The sequence below is a fragment of the Ixodes scapularis genome, unplaced genomic scaffold (assembly GCF_016920785.2).
Source record: "Ixodes scapularis isolate PalLabHiFi unplaced genomic scaffold, ASM1692078v2 PGA_scaffold5__190_contigs__length_132052651, whole genome shotgun sequence".
NCBI lineage: Eukaryota > Metazoa > Arthropoda > Arachnida > Ixodida > Ixodidae > Ixodes > Ixodes scapularis.
The window spans coordinates 85,609,380-85,632,743 of record NW_024609880.1 but is presented as its reverse complement, the minus strand read 5'-3'; the positions used below and the strand labels follow the sequence as shown (position 1 = coordinate 85,632,743).

Below are 23,364 nucleotides of genomic sequence, written 5' to 3'. Positions count from 1 at the left end.
TGTGTTACCATAGAAATATAGCTACTTTTCAGTTTTTATTACAGGCACAAAAGTATATATATCTTTTTTTTGTTTTCAGATAAAAATCGATAGATAAAAAAAAGATTTTTTCCTTTTCCATTATGAGAATAATTCAATACTAATACACTGTACCTCCCGATGGTGTAGTAAGCACCTGCATAAAATAAAATATCTATATTATTTTTGAAAAGGTAATCAGGAAAGATAATTTTTACGGTTGATAATTGTATTGATAAGTACTGTATTTTGCTAATGGAAGGATTATCTCGATAAGTTTTCGTCTCCGGGTTCTAGATGTAATTCTAAAGCTATTATATATATTGCGTTAACAAAAATAAACAAATACATAGTGCCACCGTTGCATTCCAGCTGGTTGATTCTGATCCTAATGGAATGAATTAGCGTTCACATCCTCCGACCGAGAGGTATTTGCTTCGCCGCGAAAGTTAAAACAAAATGAATGGTATGAAAAAATGCCTTTGACTTTTCCAAGAAAAGTTTAGCGTTAACATATAATATAATTTTGAGTTTACCACACCCCATTAAAGCCGTTGTATTAAAATGAATATCCGGGGCATTTGTGTATAATTTTATTCAATATTCACGTCGAATTTAGACTAATGAATAAGTCGCATGAAACGCAGTACAACAAAAGGGTTTCAAAAACTGTGAAGCAGAGTACTCCATGTAGCCCCATGCTACTAAATAGTCTCTCTAAAAGTAAAAAAAGAAAACAAAAATAGGTAATAAATATGGATTTTTTTATCAATATATATCAAAATAAGCGTGGGTGTCGAAGCTGTTTTTCTGTAGTGTTCTGTAGCATGGTTCCGTGTATGAGGCCAGAAGATAGATCGAACTTCAAAGTCGTTTAGAAGAACAAAGAGAAGTTACCATTTAGGGCGTATGTAGAAATCCAGGGTATAAACATGAAGAAAATTTCAAATGGTACCATTTTTATGCAAGAGCGGATAGCAGTGAATGGAATTTTATGAAAAGCCAATTCACTTGAATGGAAGGAGGTGTATATAAGCGTTTACTCATTCAATGTTTAAGAACCAAGTCATATATCCAAACTCACAGCTGCTTCTCAAATCCTGCAATACTTCTCGTCCTATGAAATGGCGTTTTAAATATATTTTAAGCTCTTTATGCTTTACAGCTCAAACATTTTTTTGACACAAAGCGTCAAATCTTTGATTTTTTCTTATTTGTAAACTTGCTTATCTTATTTCCTCGTCTTACAGAGGAAAGATTAAATTGTTTAGAAGGCCCTCTTGCCTTCAAGATGATCTTTCTTTTTTGACAATGCATAACACTACATAACAAGAGTGTTAACAAGACTTTTGTTTGTAACTCGGGTATACATTTTATGGAATATCCTGCTGTCAACACCCTTAAAACGCTCAGTTTGTTTTGATCCTTCTAAGGGCAATATGACCAGCGCAATTGGCACTCCCAGTCATAAAAAAGTAAAAGAAATCCCAAACGAAAGAGACGTACGTGTAGATTATTTGTCCGACTTTGCCTATTTCACAGCGGAGCTGTTAAGGGCTAGGTTCCCCAGGATCGTGTCCGTGTATGTCAACACACATCTCCCTGGACAGCTACCGCCATTTATAAGCGACGGCGGCAAGCACACAACCAGTATGGTTGTGTGCTTGATTGCGAGCCAGACGAGCTACTGACTAAGCCACCCACGCAGATATGCTTGGGAAAGAGGGAGAGTCCATACGTTTAGCTATGCCATTCTACTTTTAAAGGCAAATCTTAAGTGTCCTCCTGTATCTTTATTTAATTTTAAGATTCGTTTTTGGCATCATTGATATACCTTTTGCTTCCATAAGTGGTTCTGAAGCTATAAGGAACAGAAGCGCCGCCGTGAGCTGCGCCATATATTATCGACCCGCCCCGGGAATTTTTTAACAGACTGGGGGAAACTATGACTTAAAGCTGACTTCAATAGATAATGCGCACGACACTGCTGCACGACCACAATAGCCCCGATTTTTATACATATTAATAACCCAGATTAGAAAGCGCGAAATAGCGAACCTCGCCTCCTAAGCTGGCGCATTGCGGCTTTGAAATGCAATTGCATTTCAAAACCGTAGCTTTCATTCGCGCCATAGAATGGCAAAAAAAAAAAATGGAGAGTGTGCGCTTGGGTCAACTCACTTGCGCACTTTATTTTTTTTCGATACGGCTTTCAGTCTCCATATTGCCTCGTGCGTGACCGAGTTGGCAGCACCCGCATTACAGTCCAACCAGGTTAGTTTTGTTTTTTCTTCCTCCGCCAGAGGGTTTCAGTCTATTGTCGTTACTTATTGTGTTTTGAATTAGAATATTACGAAACAAGGAACGGGTTTAAAAACAGCCGTAATGCGCTCCATTGATTTAGCTCGCGCTCGATCTCGCTCTATCGCAGACGTCGGCGCACGCGACGCCATTATTGTTTTTTTTTTGTTATTTTGGCACAAGTTTGCATATATAAACAAATTAACCTTCTCTCAGCTATTCATAGAATGTCGCTTGTCATCTGTGACAATAGGTTTCAAATATTTACGCTAAGTGTGTTTTATTTTTGTAACGTTTACCATGCTAATGCAAACGCATACGATTTCAGCGGATCTCCTGTATCTACTGCGGTGCTTTGCGCGATCATGTATTTTTGTTTTAGGCCTGCTTTGAAGCGACTCTCAGTATCCTTCCACGAAATACTATCGTCGACGAACGGGAAGGTTTGAAGGCTCGTCGCTAATCTTAACATCACCATTTGTTATACCTGGCATCTGTTTCCAAGGGCCTATCAGTGAAGACCGAATTTTTAGCAAAACCTATTACATTTTTCGCATTTCTGTTAAAATATCTTGTTCAGGATGCAAATTCAGGGCTGGAGGCACGTCGTGCCGTTATACATAAGCAGCTTCGGTGGGTCTCTGGCAATACGCCGTCCAGAGAATTTGCAGTGTATAGAAGGTGAAATCCCGGCGACAGAGCGGCTATAGTATAACGAAGTTTGACTGCCGGAAAGGGGAGGAGAGTACCACAGAGTTTGGGTGGGATGCGCGAAGTTCACTAGGCAAATTAAATCGACTTTGATTTCCGTCAAATTATGTTTCGTGGTTTTCATGGGTTCCGCAGACTCTGATCTTTAAAAGAAAAATGAAAATGTGGAACACACAGGGGCAGAAAGACATGCAGAATCTTTCTGCTCGTAGCACTCTGTCTCAAAGCGTGCAATTCGCCACAGAGAGTAGTAAGTACTAACCACCGCCATATCGCGAGGAAGTCTCTCGTAGAATACTGCAATTTGAGTTCAAAAGCCTATCACTATCAGTCCAAGAAAACTTGAAACCTTAAAATCCTTTGTTTTTTTTAAATCTTGAGGCGTTTCAAGAATTCTCATAATCCGCGAGGGTTTTGCCTGTTCATCGCAGTGATCGACCCTCTGTCTGCTTGAGGACGGAGTAAAAGCGCTATTGTTGTTGGCCTTCTCGGGACATCATAATTTTTTTCAAATTTTTATTGCCTAGGCGCAGGCGTCCGTTGGCACCGCAAGAGAGAGAGAGAGAAAAGAACATTCGTACACTACATATTTCTTTTATTTGTCAAAGCAAGTCGTAGGCTGATAATAAGTTAACCTAGTTACAGGTTGAGTAATTAAAAACACATTCACTAGATACTTTTCTTCTGCGATCAGGTGTAAGAGGGTTTGGGGTGCTGAGAGACGGTACTGAAATTCGGTAATCTGAAGGACTCACTACAATGTTACAGATTGCTCCTCGTGATGCTCAGTATTTTCCCGAACGAGCGACACATTTGCACACTGGAAGAAAACGACACTGTAAACAAATTACTGTGCAAAGCAGTATAAAGTGTTACAATTGAAAGATTAAGTTCAGAGATCGCCAAATACTTTGATAACGTTGTCCCATATGCCGCCGATCAGCGAGAAACACGTTGACGCAAAATAATTCTAAAAGAAACAAAAAAAAAAAATCAAGGGGAATATTTTTTTTTCCGTCCGGCTAAGCGACTTTTAAGAGGCAGGATCGCGACTTGAACCCGGCGTCGTCAACGAAATCGTTTTTAGAGGACTCTAGGGGCGTTCGCTTTGACGCGATGCGAGATTTGTCAGGCGTCAAAAAGAAAATGGCTACATTCTGAGAAAAACGACAAATACATCAACTGAATTTGGTTCATGTGCTAAGGCATAAAATCCTAACATAGAAAGTATTGAATCATATATTAAAAAAAAAAATACCTTGGACGTTCATCGGAAACGGATGCTAGGAAGAAAGCGGGGTTTGTTTTTATCACCTTATTTTTTACGGTTCAAAGCCTTGTGCCCCTTCTGCCTCCAGATATCTAATTTGGGGATTAAGCTTTGAAAACCTAAAGAACGAGGATTTCGGCTCTAGACTGCACTGGAGTTCCAAAGGGCAACATATTGTCTTATCTACATCGCCATATGGCATACAAGAATATAAGAAAAGATAAAAGTTTACTATGGTCTCTCCTTTCGTTCTCTTATTCAAAAAGTCACCTGATCAGTAGAGAACGTTTTCTAATATAACAAAACTACACTTCTTGTTTTTTTGAACTGTACAGAAAGATGTAATTTAAAACTCTCGAATAACTACTGGATGCCAATAGTCATTTGTCTTCGGAGGTTCGCTCCGTATTGTATAGCAACGTTTTCTTCTGAATTGTTTCTACAATAAGAGGATCTTCATATCTAAAAAAAAACGTTTAATGGCCGACCTGGAAAATGTAATTTAAACTGTACTGTAAAAAGAGCAATAATTTTTTTCTGCGTGTGAGCGTAAATTAATATATAATAAAAGCTTATGGAAACGCAGCTGCCAGGAAAGTGTGTATGCTATAGTCAAGTTTTTATGTGTGCATGTACGTGTTCGAAGCACAATTTCATGTTGGCAGAGACGCTTAAACACACCGCATTAATATGTCTTTTCTTTTCCTAATGTAATTAAAAAAAAAGAGGGGTAGTCAGTACAATTTTTTTGGTTCACAAAGCGCACAAATGTGAGTAATTAAACGTACCCCCTTTGTTTCTTTAATCCCGCTCAGACTAAAGCGATCTCCACGGCGCCTTTGGAGGGGCCTCTCAAAACGAAATAGCTCATGTATGAGCCAACTTTTTTTTAGGGACGTAAAGATAATCTGGGACATTGAAAGAAGCGCCGGAAACTGTTTAAAATGCGCACTGAAAAAAACAAAAAAAAAACAACAACAACAACAAGAAAAGGGTCTCTGTTTAATTAAAATTTATAATATCTTTTTCTAAAAATGGAGGTCTATATTGATTCCTAAGTCTAGCGTAAGGCTATTACACGAGTTTTGGAAGTAGGTTATGTGTACAATCTAGGTTGTTCAGAAATAAGAGAAATGAAGCGACACTATAGCGTAATCTCATCATCCACTGTGAGTACTTGAGGGGGAGGTTGCTTGCCACATTTGACTCAGGAAAGGCCTGGGTTATTGCGTTCACGATTCTCCCTTCGTGATTCCTCCTTCGACGTTCTTATCCGCTAATGACGCAACATCATCGACTGCGGAGCTAAAATGATACACAGGTGTCCCCCCAAGATTTGGCAGGGCTTTTGTTTTTTCAACGCAAAAATAAAATCGCACCGCCGAACGTTTTTTTTTTTTTTTTTTTTTTTACCTAAATGTAACGTTGGCCGTCGGAGTAAGATGCTAAAGTTACGTATTTAACTGTTGAATCATTTGAAAATTTTAACTGGCAACTCCGGTTAATTTCGAACATTTCGGGATAAGGCATTTGACATTAAAACGCACTAATAAAAGACACTATGTCATTTTGCTTCATGGAAAATAGGATATGTATTTGTTACATCTCACTTCAAACATAAGCCGAAATGGAAACCGAAACTTCGGCTTCGTCTGGTAACAAACGCCTCGGGACCCCATAAACATGGCTGTCACGCGGTACGAGATGTCGCGTGATCCGCTACGCAACGACGGGCGGGTTTGGGGTTGGCCGGCGGTACACTGTCGGGGCAGGAGTGTGCCAGGCGCCTGTCGTCTGCTTCGCACTCTTCACCACATTTTGGTGTCTACGACATTCGACGACGTCTGCACAACTGTGGCATCAATCTACGCCTGTAGTGTGAACGAAACTCCGAAAGACAATAATCACAAATGGTAAGATGACGACGGTGGTTGTGAACGCGGGCGACGGCGGTAACGGCGGGCAGGTCAGACGGCTCCCAATAAGCGCGCTGCGCAGACGCGTTACGCGAACACGTAAACACTGCTGAGCGCCGAGAGGACACGTTGCTGACGTCACCCGTTACGCTTGCCTGGAAAAATAAAAACAAACAAAAAGGGTCAATGGTGATGACGTTTAACTCAATTAACCGCGCTCTTGGTTGCGCCTTAATTCGCCCGCTGGAGTCAGCCGGTTTCGGTAACTTGACGCGTTGCAAAGTTTGCCGAACCGTTTAAGAAACCATTTAGATAGTACTAGGTTCTAATATTTGACGTGTGGTCTCCCTAGGTGATACTGAAGAGGACTGCATTGTTTCTTTTCAAAAACAAAACAAAGCGAAGTTTCCCTTTAAACAATTTTCTGAAATTTCTTTTGAAAAAAATGGCGGCCGACCGAGCTTCCGAATACAGCTCAATTGCGCCAGTAATTTAAAACGGGCTAAAAAGGGGACCCAGTTTCCCCATTGAAATATATATAAAAGAACACTTATAAACTTTAAAGGCCATAACGGTTAGTTCTATAACTTTGTCACCTGCTTCGTACCGAAAGCGTTTCATTTGGGCATAGATTGAGTGTTTGGCTAAAGATAGTTTATTTTTGCAGTTTTAACAGATTTTTTTTTTTTTTTTTGGGGGGGGGGGGGGGGGCGGAGAACACGATGTAGATGACTTGCCAAGCCCTTCGCTTCTTGAGCTGTTCTTAACTATAGTGTAACGACTTTGACTGCTTTCAAAAATTGGTAGAATGGTAGGAGAAATGAGGATTGCGTGCTTGTGATCGGTATCTGTTCGAGTCGATGAGCTTCACGACATGCACGGAAACGCACCAGTGAAGGAACGTGAGCATCTAGAAAAAGGGAAACAATTTGCTTGGTTATAAAGAAAAATAAGCTCACTGGTTTGTGCGTACAAAACTGCCAAATATGAGACACATGTTCTACGCTGTGTGAACGTTGATACGTCATATGTTCTTATGTTCAAGGAAAACCGTCTCCTATGCTGTCCTGGAAAAGAAATGGGAGCTACTTTCCAACCAAGACCCTGACCTCTGTTGCCGGGGATGTGAAACAATCCAAGCTAACCCTGCCATCGCTGCACAGAAACGACCTGATGGCTACCTACACCTGCGTGTCGTCGAACAACATCTCGGCGCCCACAGAGGTCTCCGTCACGCTCGAGTTGAACCGTGAGTCGAATGCAGCAATAGCCACTTGCAACTCGGCCCGAAGTTAAAGAGACGCTGGAAATGCGTATCGCAAAACGTACTACTCATTCCGCAACTTGAGGTTGACTCAGTCACTGTGTCACTAATTGCTCATGGGTGAACAGCACCAAAACGACACGTTGGTGCAATTCATTCTTAGCAATATTCACTCCCAGGTCATCCACCCAATCCATTTATTCACTTTTTTATCTCATAACGTTTAACCATCTTGGCTTTCAGGAAGGCACATGTATAAAGGTTGAATATGTATCGTAAGCGGACTGGTAGTGCCTATTAAGCCGTGAGGAGTTTTTTAATTCTTGTACTTTCTTATCATTATTATTACTTTCATTTCGCTTTTATCGCAAACTCAGGTAGCTCGTTGACTGACGAGGTTATAAATATGCTTAGACTTAAAAATACATTCTGCGCTCTGAATCTGAGTATAGCGAAGCGTCCTTCTCAGGGCCACAGCACCGACATTTTAGATCTAAATACACTTCCAGCGTCCTAATTCGCCGACCCCCCTCCGAAGATTGAAGCGACTGGCTCTCTCTCCTATTAGACGCTCCACATTTTGTTTAGATTGCGTCCAACGCATCTCTTGATAGTAACATTTCTGTCTCACGCAGTGGCACCAATATCGGTGCAAATACGGAAGAGCGAAGCTCCGATCTCGTCAGGCCTCACTGCCGAGATCCTGTGCGAAGTGTGGGGATCCAGGCCGCCCCCGGAGATCACCTGGTGGAAGAACAGCGACCAGCTCAACCAGACGTTTGTGCACGTGTCTCAGGACGGCAACCTGACCACGAGCGTCGTTGCCTTTTCACCCCAGCGATCGGACAACGGTCAGAGCCTCGTTTGCCGGGCACAAAATCCACGCCTGAAGAATAGTGCCAAGGAGGATCAATGGGAACTCAGTGTGCACTGTGAGTTTCCGAAATTAGCTTTCTCCGAGGGAACTGTATAGAGCTCAGCAGCGTATGTACTATAGCGGTTCATGTATACATGGGTCGGCATTCTGTAGATGTAGTCTTCAAGATTTTTGAACGATTAGATTCAAAGAAAAAGAGAAAAAAAAACACTCCACATCCCCTTTTTTACCCTGCATAGGTTTTGTTCCCCCCCCCCCCCCCCCCCCTTTAAATTAGCATAAGCTTGTGGGGCTATTTTATCCTTGGCGTGCAACTCACCGCTACATGGCTGTGGCGGTCAGTTAATACTTTTCACTAAAATTGACAAAATATCGTCTCCATGCTTGCACTTTTTCAAGTGGTAGTCTTCAAGAAATCGACAACTGAAAAATTATTTTATCATTATTAATGATGAAAGTTTACAAATACTATATATGTAGATATTTTAACCACCTCATATATATATATATATATATATATACCCCTTACTAAACATGCTAAAAGGGCAGACCGTTACAGTCAATATCAGGTTGATTAAAGATAACGCTTATGATTCACATACAATAAGTAATTTAATGAATCCAACTAAGGAATGACAGTTTTAGTATTGTTTGTGGTGAGAAAAAAAATAACGACAAGAAATGAGACCGACGAAAAATGAACTACGAATGCACAAAATACTTTAATAATGTATGAGTCGTCGAAACCATTAAATACGTCACAGCCGTACCGGTTAAGAACGCAAGCATTCAGAGCGCTTTGGGTGACGAACGTGGAGCGAGAAGCACACTCGGAGACGCGACGCGGAAGTGTAGCCTAGTCCTTCGTCGCCACGATAAAGCTGGAACGTGGTGGGGGGAAATCAACTTCGCAGCTGATCAACACTGCGGCGGCGGCTGCCATTTTCGAAGTGCTTTTTCGAAACTTTTCGGCATCGAGTGTTCAGGCGACTTTAGCCACTGCCAGATTAACAAACGCCGGAATGTTTTATTATGCCCTCGCTTCCTGCATCGTGATATGCTCTCCGCCATTCTTATCGGCCAATGTCTCCAGTCTAAATGGCCCAGGAGTGGTGATAAGATTCTCCAGACCAACCGCGTCCTGCGTTCGTTAATCTGTCAGCGCGTATAGACCTTTCCAGCGGCAGTCTCGAACGAAGCGATTTACAGCTCGCGTCCCTGGTTTTGAGAGGGTACGTCAGTGTCGGCCAACTGCGCAGGTGGTTAGAATTTTTTTTTTTTTCAATGGGCTGTACCAGTCTGTGTAGGCGCAATCCTGGACACTGGTGGCGTCAAAATTGACACGTTTTATTGTTTCATTTGTGTTCTATGGCGAATAAAATTTCTCGAGGCTTTTACTATTTTTGGAAACAAAAACAAAGAAACCAAATTTATTTTGGTTAGTCTGTGCGCGGCAAAACAAATGCAACGGGATGTTTGTTTTATTTTGTGTTGCTTTTTGCGGCGTGATACATTCAGCCATAATAATGTGTAAAACTCTCAACTGTCAAAAAATATTTGACCACAGAGGGTTGCTGAAATCTCCGGGGTATTCTCCTCAGACATGAAATTCAACGAGTCTCGTCAATCGAACAGCATATTGTATGTACCCCATGGTGCTGCGTTATCTGAACAGGACTAATTCTGAGAATGATCTTAAAAAACACGGCATATCTCATACATGGTGCAGACGACCGTCACTTGGCGACGATTGGACGGAATCCGACTTGTTTTGGGACCCGTTTTGTAGAGAGTTGCTTTTTCGCATAGTACCAAAGCAAATGAACGAAAGTGTCTATACGGTTCCCATACCCCGGACTTTATCAGCTATTTTTCGCCAAAAATCAGGAACATAGCCGGGAAGTCTTTTCGGAGATTACCTCAACGGAAATAATCATCGAAGAACGTCGAACGGCCCGCGTCGCGGGCTGCATGACGCTCGCTCTCTTCGATCGTTTCCTACGAAGGCCGTGCAGACTATGAGCCCTGGTATTCCCTGGTGCTCATAGTGGAAGGTAACACAAAAGGGTGAGCATCCTGAACAGGCAAATAAAGTAAAAACTCAAAAGAAAATCTGGCGAACTCCGAATGTACAATGCACTTGGGGAGTCGCGCTGACTAGGATTCTACAGCTCAGGCCGGTGGGAGAAATTTCTGGCTGATAGGGTTCGCCCGAGTAGCAAAACGGCGTCTGCCAAAGAGCTCTTTTTGCGAAGGTCTGTATAGTTAGAGAGTAAATAGTGTTTCCGACAAAAGGGAACCGCGTTTTTAGGCCCGAGTAAATAAACTAAACATCGCAGAAAACACAAACTCCGTGAGAATGTGGCGCTAGCTGTTAGAATAGATCGCGAAATATGGAAAATCATGACGTTATCTAGATCAAAAGATAATCGAGAAAGAGAAAATGGAACTATAAGCCTATCTTTTTCTAAGCCTAATAGTGTCAAAACAAGAAATGAAATTGAGGACGTTTGTAGTATATATTTCAGTGGAATAGAAAAACAAAAGATAAACTTGTCAACAAAAAAGAAAAGAATATTCTCGTATTGCTGACAAGTGTGTTTCACTGATATAAATACCACATGAGTTCGCAGTTTCAGTTTCTGTTTAACGATATTAGGCTTAGGTGGACGTCGGCTCACGAAGAAATTTGTCTTTCTCTGTTATTTTTTGATCTAGGTAACGTTATGTTTGACACTTTTAACATGCCATTATAATTATGCAGACAAGCCACGAGTTCAGCTGGAACTGGCCCGACAGCTGAGTCCCGACAACATACGGGAACGGACGGACGTCATGTTCGTGTGTCTGTTAGACGCCAACCCTACCGTGGAAGATGTCCAGTGGATCTTCAATGGACGCCAGTTACGGCCTTCGGGGTTCGACCGGTCGGCAGACAAGGATCAGCCCCGCAACACTTTGCTCATCAAGGGCATCGGCACTGTCCACTCGGGAAACTACTCCTGCCTAGGCGCCAACTCCGAAGGGGTGGGCACGAGCAACGAAGTCAATGTCCTTGTCAAGCGTAAGTATTTTATTTTTGCCTCGAGCTTCTTGACCTATGTTCGTGTATGACCAGCATTATTGATTTTCATGCCGCACTTCTCCTGGATTTAATTTCATTCTGCGCACTGTGGGAAAAAGGGCATAAAGTTTATTATAATAAAAAAAAAACGTCTTCACAGCTTTTTTTTTTTTTGGGGGGGGGGGGGGGGAGGGGGGGGGGCGGGAGGGGGCTGGGAGGGATCAGCAGACATGAGATTACGGGAAAAACATTATGACCACTTTTCTATTATCTAAAATGTGAAAGTACGCGATAACAAAATTGCGCTCCTAAACATATCTGTTCCGGATAAAAAAAAATAATCTGTAAATTAAAGCAAAAAAATCAATCACAGTAAATATTCGAGATAAAATAAAAAGGGTGGACTATAACAATTCAGCAGACAAGATGTCCGGAGAACAATTTTGGAAGCAGGAAGCGTTAATATAATAACTCACTCTCTCGCCTATCCTTGAGCTGTCAGTGACTGTAGGCTTGTAATGATAAAGTAAGGCACTTAACAGATTAACCATAAGGTTCCTATTCCATGAATATATCCATTGTTCAGCGTATGATACCATGTGGGTGTCATTCTACAAGAACAAGTTCCTATTGCATGAAGATGATATTAATGTTGCAAGAAAACATGGGAGTACTTAAAGGGGTTATGAAACGCTTTTCCAACTTTTTCCTATTTAGCTTTCCTCCTCAACTCATAAATCACGCATTCTACCAAACCCTTGCTCGAACCGTCGTTTGTGTACCTGGATACCGCCATTCTTCTAGAAGATTAGCACCTCGCTCAAAACTCGGACAAAAGTTCCTTTCGCCACTCAGTTCACCCCGAAGCTGACAATGCAGGAAAAGCTACATGCTCGTTGAGCCAGCCACACTTTTGCCACGCGATCACGCTCCCTCGCGCATACACACGCGCAGAGAATGAGGTCAGGTGACAAAAGAGAAGCGGCTGATTGTCCCGGCAAGCTCATAGGCTCCACCGCACTGTCAGCTTTGTGGTGCATGGAATAAGTCAGGTCCGATGTCGCGTGACGTGCGTTTGGGCCGGGTGACGCGCTTTCGGTACCGCGGATGTATTACAGTGAAAAGGCAGAGAGCTTACGAAGGGAAGGAGGTACGAAATAGTCCGCTGTGTTTTAAAATTTTTGTACCGAAAATCAGGCTTCTGACTTTCTACCTTGTTTGTTGTGGTCCACTAAACGATATGCTATTAGTAAAGTCTAAATCTAAATTCATTTATCCCAGCCCAAAATTCGTTTCATGGGCCCTTTAATTAATTGAAGGTGAATAAGGCATACTTTTCTATTAAGGTTATTGTCTGACAACAGAAGGAAAGCAGGAAAACGACAAGTTGTTTCTGAACACTTGATAAAGATTCATATATGCCACTTTGTTAAGTGTGAAATGGCGTGGGCTTTTGACCAGAATTATAGTTAGTTCAAATACTCTACTTAAGTTACTGTAGTTTAACTACTTTTCTGAGTCGTTTAGCAACTTTCAATTACATTCTAATTTCGGTAATTAGTAGTTTACTTTAAAGGGGCACTGACATACATACCCAAAGGTCGTAATTTTTTCTTAACGTCTAAAACGATGAAAGTTGTAGTCATAGACACGCAAAAAAATGAAAAAAACCGCATCGATCCATCGTAATATGTTCTCCATAATATTCCATAATATTATGGAATGCAATTTATCAAGTAAAAAGCCATGGTTTAGATGTGATTATAAAACGTTAAATAGTCCTTTTGGGCAATAAAAAACACATTGGCCATTAATTGCCCTCTCTACAACATCACGATGCACCACAAAATGTATCGGAATCTGTAACAGGAGGCATAAACCATACCATCAGCCGTCGCAAAAAAAAAAAAAAAAAAGAGAAAGAGCATTACGATGTTAGCTTTGTTGGTTGAGGGTTCGAATCCTGGTGGGCGACGAGTATATATTTGTTTACTCTGGTTGCGAATGTTTTAACTCTTTTGTTTCTATGGTAACCCGTCTAGTTATGCTGATATGTCTCGTCATGAGGTATGCTTTGACGCACTAAAGGAAGATCAATTTTCTAGGGGTAGGGGATTCCCGTATATATCATCCCTTGTTTTATATTTCACGTTTCAATAGCAAAAGCAGATTTTTCAACGTAAGTTTAACAATTCCCCGCCTTGTCAGAACGTTAACACTTGCACACCTATATTTCTCAGATACCCCGACATGCAAGCCCCACCAGCGAGTTGTGTACACGGCTGCCCGAGCGGAAGAAGTGGACGTCTCTTGCGAGGTGGACGCCTATCCGTCCCTGGTCACATTCCTGTGGCTCTTCAACTCGAGTCTACAGAGTCACCAAGTAGACGCCGTTCATTGGAACGGCACCCAGAGTACTGCGCGCTATGCTGCTCACTCAGGGGACGACTACGGCACCTTGCTCTGTTGGGCAAGGAACGAGGTTGGCCGCCAGGAGGAACCGTGCGTCTTTCTCGTCGTGCCGCAGGGTATGTATGGATGAATAAATAAATGAATAAGGCTGAGCGCTTTAAATGAGGCGGCGACTAGTGCCACCTATAGTCAGTGTGGGAAGGTTGCACTCCTGAGCTATGAACTCTTCCGCGCACACAATTTTCTCTTGAACAGGATAAAGTTAACCATTACAAGATTAAATGGATGCCGGCGAGCAACACGTATTTAGTTTAATTTAAAATGAAATGCACGCGTGCAGGGTTCGGCAGCAATACTCTCAATACTATTTGAAAATACAAATACTGGAATACATGAAAAAAGAGGTAAAATACTGATACTGAAGTACATTTATAAACGAAATATTGCAATACGTATCAATGCATTCAAAACTGAAAAAAGTATTTAGAAATGTAAATAGAGAAATATCTTTTGGTGGGGTAGAAATACAGATACTGAAATAGATTGCTATAAGAAAAGACACTTAGTGCCCTTCCACTCTGTGAAGAAGGATAACCAGCGAAGCTGTATTGAGATGACCATATTGACTACTCACGGTACTCGGGGTCCCGACGGGCGCATCACATGCGCTTGGCGTTGGTGGCCCGCTCCTCTTCGGTCGTTTTCGCTCGACGATGTCGATCACACTCACTCTTCTGCTCCCGCCGTCGCTCTAGATGGGCACGCTGTTGTTCTTCGTCGGTCAGAGAGAAGCTACTTGATGGTCCCGACCCGTCGGTCGCAGCGGCTTCTCGTTGCTTTCGCGCCCATTCGCGCTTTTGCTCTCGTTGTCGCTCTTTGACGACATGTTCTTCCTCAGGGTGAACTACGCGTGTCCTTCCCATAACAGATCCAAAGTGAAACTGCTGATACCGTCGCTAAGACGATGACCAAGTCAGAAAAGAACGAGGCACTACGATTGGTGGATAGACTATGACGCCGCGAATTCACGATCCACAAGCTCTGGTCGCGCACACAGAAAATGTCAGAACCTAGCCATAGGCAGCTTCGCTGTAAAACATTAGTGTTTATGTTCTGGTGGACTAGTGCATACGAAGTACAAAAAAATAAGCATAATCTTGAATACGAGATTTTGTTTTTAAACCAGCGAGGACCCACTTCAAGATAGGGCGTGAATTTCGACGTTGACGTTCTTGGCTAAAGTTAAATTTTCCGCAGAATTAACATTTCGTACTTTAGAAAGTAATACGGGAAGCAAGCCATTTTTTCGCCATGGCTCAAACGCACTTTTATTTCGGCATCTCTCATCTTTCTGAGACAAAATCCCAGGGCCCCCCTAAGTCAGTTTTTTTTTTACTCCCAAGTAACCTCGAGAAGACACTATGATAATCTCTAATCTGGGCGCGCGCGCGCCTCTTTCAGCAGTGACCTTACAACGTCACTAGAGAGTGAAGTTCACAAAAGTCCTATTCTTTTTTCTGGTAGTTGGTGTGCAGACAGAGTCTTTAACTGTTTTTATTAAAAAAATAGTCGACCATTTAAAGTGCGGAAAACTTTTTGCGAACTTTGTAAATAAAAAATCGACTCATGTGCTTTTAAGGACACAAAACGTCCCGGACGAAACTTGGTTATGGCCCTCTATGTGAAGGTAAACAATTAATTTAAAGGGACCATGAAATGATTTTAAAATCGAGTTTCATCCACCACACGTCGTAAAAGGTGTGAAAAGAAACACTAAAACACAAAAATAGGGAGCCAAAAAAAATTATTTGCTATAGAACTTTTAAAAGAAAACTGGACTCTTTTGCGCCTTCCTTCCTTCGCCTGTTCACTACGATGCATCCGCGGAAATGGAGCACGTCAGCCAAATCCAGGTCGCCTATTGGGTAAGAGCCTACCTCACCAGCACCGCGATCGTAAACAATAAATAGCCGGCGAATGTTTCCTAAAGTTTTGTTAAATAATATTCAGATCCACATTTTGTAGCATAATTAGAGATGTGTGGCAAAAATTGCCAAATATGATAATGCTGAGAGCCAAGCGCCATCTATCGTGTGGTAAACGAAGCAATTACTGCGCGTGCGCAGTAGGGCAGGGCCGACAGTTACTTGGGTGGCGGCGGTGGCGGCTGCCGACGAACGTTTATTTTCTTTGTTTTCCTTCCTCTCAAGACTCTGACTGACTGAACGTTTATTTTTCTACGTGTTCTTCCCGCGTGTGCCGACTTCAAGCAGCAAGAAAACAGTACTTAAAACAGACCACGACGAACAAGAACGCTGGATCCACCGACTCCGACGAAGTGAGCTGCTCAGAATATAGGCCTAGCAGGCATTCCGACTCGGCGCTGCGTTGCTTCGTCGCAAGACCGTCTGCCTACGACCGGCTGGCGTGCTAAATGGAATATGCCCGCGCGACCCTTGTGGACCCTTCCCGTATTATAGTTTGATCACTGACCTCAATTCTAGACTAAGAGGTGAGGTCAATCTCTTCCCCTTGTTTTCCGAGGCAGTGTTGACGAACACTCGTCGAAAAGGGACTCTCGTCGATTCTATCTTCTTGTTTTGTGTGATATAGAGCTGAAATAAACGCCGTACGGATTACCTTCGTAAAACGGTATGTACACTTTGTTATTGGTATGCCATTTTTATTCTGACAGACTGCACGTCACTGTCGAGCTATAACAGTTCGTGGGAGGTATACGTACAACCCCGGTCCAATTTTTCTTTGCCGAGTGTCGCGTCAGTATTGAGTTGCAATCGTAAAAGAACGGTCCCGAAGCGCTTACAAACAGCGCGAATACAGCACTTCCATCAAGCGCGCGCGTTCGCTCCGAGTGTAAACAGGTATTTACGTGGCTCTTGCTGACACTCGTAGTTCAAACGTATCTTTTTTAACGTCGGCTCGCTCCTGCATCTCCGAGGCCGCGAAAAACGCCATCTACGTCACTTTGCAAACGACTGACACGGGCTGGCCCTTCTGCCAACAATGACTGGGTGGTTCTGGAGTCTTTACCGGAAGACTCGCTGCACTTCCCAACAGGCATACCGGTGTATGGGACTAGTCCCATGCTGTCGCTGTAGCGCAACATATCTCATTGAATTTCGCTCAGCTGCGATGCGGCGATGAGAGGCGCCGATTCAGGAAATACGTCGGTGACATCAGCGCAGTAAAACCTACCGGCGCACCCCAACTCGTTGCCGCTAACACTCCCATTCTCCTACTGCCGAGAGAACTTCCGGTTCCGAAAACGGCCTACGTCACGGCTTGTTTTGCGGTCAGTTGGAGAGAATCAAAAAGTCGATATTTCAATAATTTTTTGTGTAGAAGTTAATAAACCGAGACGAAAACGGATGCTTGTTCGGCATTCAGTGAACATTGACGGTTTAATGTAAAAGTTATCTGGAAAAAGTAAAAAGGTCATTTCATGGTCCCTTTAATATTGTAAGGAAATACGTCGGCCTGAAGTATCGCAATACCAGAAATACACCCGAAAATGGAAATGTGTGAATGAAGATAATAAAGACAATGAAGATATACAAAAAAAAAATACAACTGAAAATTGTATCGCGATACAGAAATATGAATATATAATGTATTTCTGAAATATTATCGCGATACATTTTATTGTTATACTGCTCAACACTGCACGCAATATAGAATAATGAGCATGGTGTACACGAAGCTATAATTACTTTCTGTTCTGTCTTAAGTTTCGGCTCAGCCGATATTTTTTGTCTGATTTGTATTTAGGCTCCTTTTATAAGCAGGTTATTACTTATTTTCTGTTAACGTGCCCTTCAAGCTGGTAGTGCTGCTTCTTTGAGTTATGCGAAAAAGGTTTTATTATATGCACGCAAAAGTGTTCAGTTTCACTGGCGTGCTAAGCCATTAGCACCCATTTGAAAATTGAGCCTACCTGCGTTTCATTTGAATGCAATTTAGCACAATTAAATTAGCTCGCTAAGCGCAGTTGCCGAGGTACAGCATTTTGAAGATTCTTGCGAAGTGTTACGCTCTATTTTTCTTACCGTTTTTTATACACTGTTTACCTTTCCTAGGTGCCAGGTTGCAGCTCTCTGATGAAACCCTACTGACTATGCTCATCTCTGCCATCACCGTGCTCTTCCTGCTGCCCCTCTGCATCTTCATAGCCTTGCGGATGAGGAGCAAGCGGTCCTACGAGCAAGGTCGGTTTCACTGTGGTACCGCTGCTGCTGGGGTTCGGGCAATGAAAGATCTACCCCTTGACAAATCGAGACGCGTTTGTCCGGCTTTGCAATATTGACATTTGTTAGCTGATTGCTTCCCTGTGTGTGACCTGCTCGAAATATTTACGAATATGTTCCTTTTCACACTGACACCGAGCGCAGCCTACTCCACGCTCCAGGGTAGCCAATTAAGCAACACCACAAGTCCCTTCTCAAAGCACTTGCAGTTTTTGTGCGTTAGCGTTTGATGGGGAGACTAATCACGTGCACCAAACGCGCTTGCGATCCACCGCTTTTGTGGGCTTGATTCATTTAGTAGGTGAAAGCAAACACAAAAAAAAAAGCACGAGTGCCGTGACGACGCAGTTGTGGCGCCGTTTGATTGCCTTCAACGGATGGTAGCGTTCATTGCTGCAATAAGACTTCCTGAAAAACTGAAAATAATTACAATCCCAGTGTCGTCGAATGCCCGACTGTCCGGTATATCTTAAAGAATAACTGCAACGAAAAAAATGTTTTTTTTTTAACAGCCTAATTTGGACAAACCTGTCAGAAAACAAATCTTCCGCGAAAAATAACAATTTTTTTTCTAGCAATATTTACGCCACAGGACGTAATTTAGTTTTAGTCACAAGTTCTCCTCACATGAAACTCCGGCTATTTCGACGCGCGCGGAATTGCTGTTATACGTCACTCCGTGACGTATAGCAGCCACTACGTGACGTAGAACACCAACTTTGTTGCGCGCGATTTAAAACGGACGAAATAGCCGCAAACTAAAATCGGTCTAGCGCAATATTCATGTAAAAAATTTATTTTTGGAGGAAATATTGTTTTGTGACATGCTTGTCCCAATTAGGTTGTTTGAAAATACACTTATGTTTCTTTGCAGTTACCCTTTAAGACACGTGAAATTAATTGCAGTTGAATACATAAATATTTAATAAGAGATGTACCAATGGCTACAACTTGGTTTAAGGTTGGCTTATTACATAACTAGCCTTTTATCGACTGACGGCAAGAACCACATGTTCAAGAGATCACTAGTTTTGAGTAATACATTTCGCATCGTAACATTCGAGGTTTTTTTTTTCTTATAGTAGAGAACTTCATACAGAAAACCAAAGTAAACGAGGAACAGCCGGTAATAAAAAAATCAGTACCCGAGTTTGTGCGGGCAAGAAGGAAGAACCGATCGATGTTGGACGTAAATTCGATGACATCTAGAGGACGCAACACGCCTCGGAGTTTCATAAGGTCCTACACCGTAACAGACTGTCTTTTTTATATTGGTTTAAGAAAAAAATCGTCATTATATATCATACCTTTTATAGAGCGTGAAAGACTCCTCCGAGCCTTAGTTTAGGGCATCCTTTATTAGTGCGCCTTAACTTCAGGTGTATAAAGCACCCCCTTTCGCTGCCCCCCCCCCCCCCCCCCTCCCGCCGCACACACATTCACACACTACAAATCAAATGCAATTCTTAAAATGCACTTTGATAACATTCTTTATTTCCTCATGCGACGTCACAGTTTAGTTTTAAGGTGACTAATAGCGTTCTAAAGATATTACAGGGGTGCGTTGCATTTCTCCGTAGGTCGTCCTTTCACCGCAGTCCTAGGGACTGGTCAAGCGTATATAATACGGTGAAAATATTCACTGCTGGTCTGAAAAAGCGTTTGTTCTCGACTCGACAGGCGCTGCTGATCGCGACCGATATGAGTATTTCGTGAATATTTTCTTAGATTTCCTTCTTCGCAAAGACGACCCTAGGAGTTCGCTTCTGAGCACCTGCATTCGTGTCATTAATCATCCAGGCATTACAAGTTGCAATCCCGCATAATTACATTTCTTTTTTTCTTTGCGCTTGTCAGCTCTTCGTTGTTTTCAATCGTCGTCAATGACCGCCCATAAGCCTGTTTTGTGCCCAGACAAGCAGACTGTTCTTAATGAATTATGCGTTTAGTTTGCACTCTCGGTAGCTTAAAACAAGAACAACAACGATCTCGTTCGTATGCAAACACCCGGGCATTCCCCTTAAGCGACTTCACATTAGCGAAGTACCTTCATTAAAAGAATATGGCCCCAACATCCAGACAAAAGCAGAAGTTCCTGCTTACCCGCTCATAAGTCAAACAGCAGCGATGCACGGAGTAACGGCGTCAGGCAGCGTCATCCATTTAGAAGGCGCCGCATGAGAATCTCAATTTAATTACGGCGTGCTCTTTTTCAGAGTGCCTGGCCGCTGAACCTTCCCACGAAAGAAGCTAACGTTATAAAATAAAGCGGAGGGGGCAGGGGGAAGGGCGGTTTTTTCGGAACGTAACAAATAAAATATTAGATAAAAACGGCTAGAAAGCTTGAGGAAAACGACGAGCTTTGACACACGTCCTCAAAGAAACCTCCCAAACTCTCCCCAAAAAGAGGAAAAAATAAACACACTTTCACGCAAGGAAGCGAGCGCCTCTTCTTGAGAAGTCGGAGGGAAGAAAGGAGAAATAACGCGGAAGCTAAGCTGAAAAAAAAAAAAAAGAAGAGAGAGCAGAGTTTGTGGGGAAAACAAGCAGCCGCAACAACGCCAATGGCGCTGACCGTGCGTTTTACGACGGGAGAAGCAGTAGCTTCTTGCCGCGAAGTGGAACGAATTGAAGCCCTCCTCTCTTTTCCTTTCTTTTCCCTCTCCGTCAAGTGACTACGGCAGCTTGTAGCTCGTAAAGAAAATTACGCGTCCGCTGGGAGTCGACGGAGCAAGCAGCCAGGCACACCGCCGCCAGAAGAGATGCCTCATCTTTTCAATCTCAGACTTCCCCCGGCAGTCACGTGAAGGGGGTATGGGGATGTGACACGAGGGGGGGGGGGGGGGGGGGGGCGGAGAGTTTATCGTGGTCTAATGGCAGCGAGAGGGAGGTTTTGCCGTGTGACGGGAGCCTACGCGAACTGGAATAATAGCCGCTTATAGAAGATGTACGTCGTAAAAGGTCTCTTTGGTTTGAGTAAACTAATGAAAATCTGGGTCTACATAATCCTCGAGCGAGTAACAAAATTCACTCGTTTATCCCTCTAGTTAAATAAATCATTTATCACTGGACCTCAGATGGAGGGAGCTAGTTACGCTTTAATAGTTTACACTTTATCTCGCTACCGCACATTTTCGTGTAACGGCGGTTGTACTTTTTTTTTTTCAAAAAACATTAACGCTACGTGAAAACTGTGGCAGCCATCGCCATGTCAGTGCTTAAAATGAGTGCTGTAATATCTCACAAATTACCAATGAATCTTGGAAACATTCTATGCGTGGCCCTTTCCTAGATGAGGATTATAAAGTTAAATGTTACTCTTATTTTGAAGCCTCAGAATAGAAGCATACTCACCGCACCAATACAAAATGCATCTGATATAAGAAAAGAGTCACATCCCGGCTAAGATACACACCTTCGTCGGGTCTCACGTACCTTGTGCATATATCTTTAAGCGATGACTCATAGAGAAGCGTCCTTCTGCCACTCAGACTACAGGGCGTACCCCCGATATGTACAGGGTTTCTTTACCACAAAAAATGTACTACGCATCGTCCAACGCTCGTTCTTTGCCCAAATGTAGCACTAACGGTCCGAACGAGGTGCCAAGCTTGAAGAACTAACTGTTATCTTAATCAAAAGTTATGAAACTGAAATTGGCGACCGACTTCGAAGACACGGAGCTGTGTGGCCCCAGATACCTAGAATGAGCCACATTTTTCTATTGACATTAAAAAAAAAAAATCTTATATTTTTTAAATAAGATAACGATTAGTTCTAAAACTTCGGCATTTAATTCGAACTACTGGCGCTAGGCAGACAATGAACATTCGGCGATGCGTAGTTTAGTATTGCTGTTAAAAATCCGCAAATTGTTCTTGATACGCGCTGTGGCACACATACATTGTGTGCCAAGACCATCCTCTAATAATAGCCAGATATCGAAACGGGGTTTTCATCATACTTGATTCCGCCGGTGTGCAGAGGACCCCCAGTCTCCGAAAGGCTCGCACCACCAGCCGGTTGCCAAGCCTTTCGGTGGCGGAGTCGGGGGCAGTGGCGGAAGCAAGGCGGCGCACAGCAACGGCGTGACGAAAAGCGACGCTAACGACTACTGGATCAGCAGGGAGACGACCACGTAGCCCGAGAGCCCGGAGTCTCCGTCCCGACCGTCGGCGGAGACTCCAGAGCGGGGCCAGAGTCTCTGGTGGTCTGCCACGTCCGCCTACGCGGGACAAGTGCGTAGATTCTCATAACCGAAGTCATCCCTTTCCACGCACATGATTGCGTTCATTTATTGATGCATACAGATGTAGCATAGTAGTCTGGTCCAAAATTTGGCTTTTGTCTGGGAATTTAGGGCCTTACAAGAAACCCCGAAGAATGCTGATTGGGGACAAAGGCTTGAACTTTTTTGGTGAAACAAGCTCCAAAGTATGGCTTTGATGCGGGTTTGGATGTCATCTGTCATATTTGGACCTAAATCGACAAACAGCTGTCAGAGTAAGGCTTCACTTTTAGCTGTTTTGCTTTCACGTTGCAACTTCGGGTCTAAATTGCCAAACATATGTCAGATTTGGGCTTCACCGCTGGTCCTTTGGTTTCTACACGTGACATCATTGACTCAAGTCTGACACTTTGGCAATTATGTGGTGAGCTAGAGAAAAAGTCATAAAGACACCGGAGAAATGTTCTCGGGCACTAATGAACGCCTTGGGTCAGAACCGCATAAAGTCCAAGTTAGGACCCTTTGCGGAGCGCAAGTTCGTCAGCTTCTTGCAGAGGGGTTGCGATGATGTCAGAACGCCGAGCTCTTATTGGCTGATTGAAAAACAAATAGTAGGCAGATCTCAAGGCCTCTAGAAATGAGGCCCACCCACTATCCTTTTAATCAAGGCCAATCAGAGCTCGGCGTTGTTCTGACTTCCCCGCGACACTTACGCGAGAAGCAGACGACTTGCTCTCCCTATAGGATTGCTAAAGGTGTACCAGGTTGGGCGTTTCTCTGGTGTGCTTCTCGGGTACACTCTAAAAAATGCTTGCGCGTCTACTTACCCGCAAAACACTCGAAGAGACAATCTCTCCGATCTACGAAATCACCTCAGCGAATGAGGAGGCGAAACATCTGTTTATGCTTTAAAATGAAGTTGGCGCTGTGGCATTACGCAATGCAAGCATGACGCTTTGCATTGCGTAATGCCAAAACGCCAACTTCATTTTAAAGCATAAACGGATTTTCCGCCTCATTATTCGCTAAGCTGATTTC

At 43.0% G+C, this 23,364-nt stretch overlaps 1 protein-coding gene across 1 annotated transcript in view; it reads left to right on the top strand.

The window, feature by feature from the left end:
* The window catches only part of LOC115328002 (hemicentin-2), a 60,718-nt gene extending 38,478 nt beyond the window's left edge, over window positions 1-22,240 (top strand). The window contains exons 3-8 of the mRNA XM_040498483.1: window positions 7,262-7,465; window positions 8,116-8,412; window positions 11,122-11,421; window positions 13,662-13,949; window positions 17,931-18,059; window positions 22,083-22,240. Coding sequence (XP_040354417.1) covers window positions 7,262-7,465; window positions 8,116-8,412; window positions 11,122-11,421; window positions 13,662-13,949; window positions 17,931-18,059; window positions 22,083-22,240 — 1,376 coding nt within the window. The remainder of the gene's footprint in view (window positions 1-7,261; window positions 7,466-8,115; window positions 8,413-11,121; window positions 11,422-13,661; window positions 13,950-17,930; window positions 18,060-22,082) is intronic.
* Window positions 22,241-23,364: the final 1,124 nt, after the last annotated feature.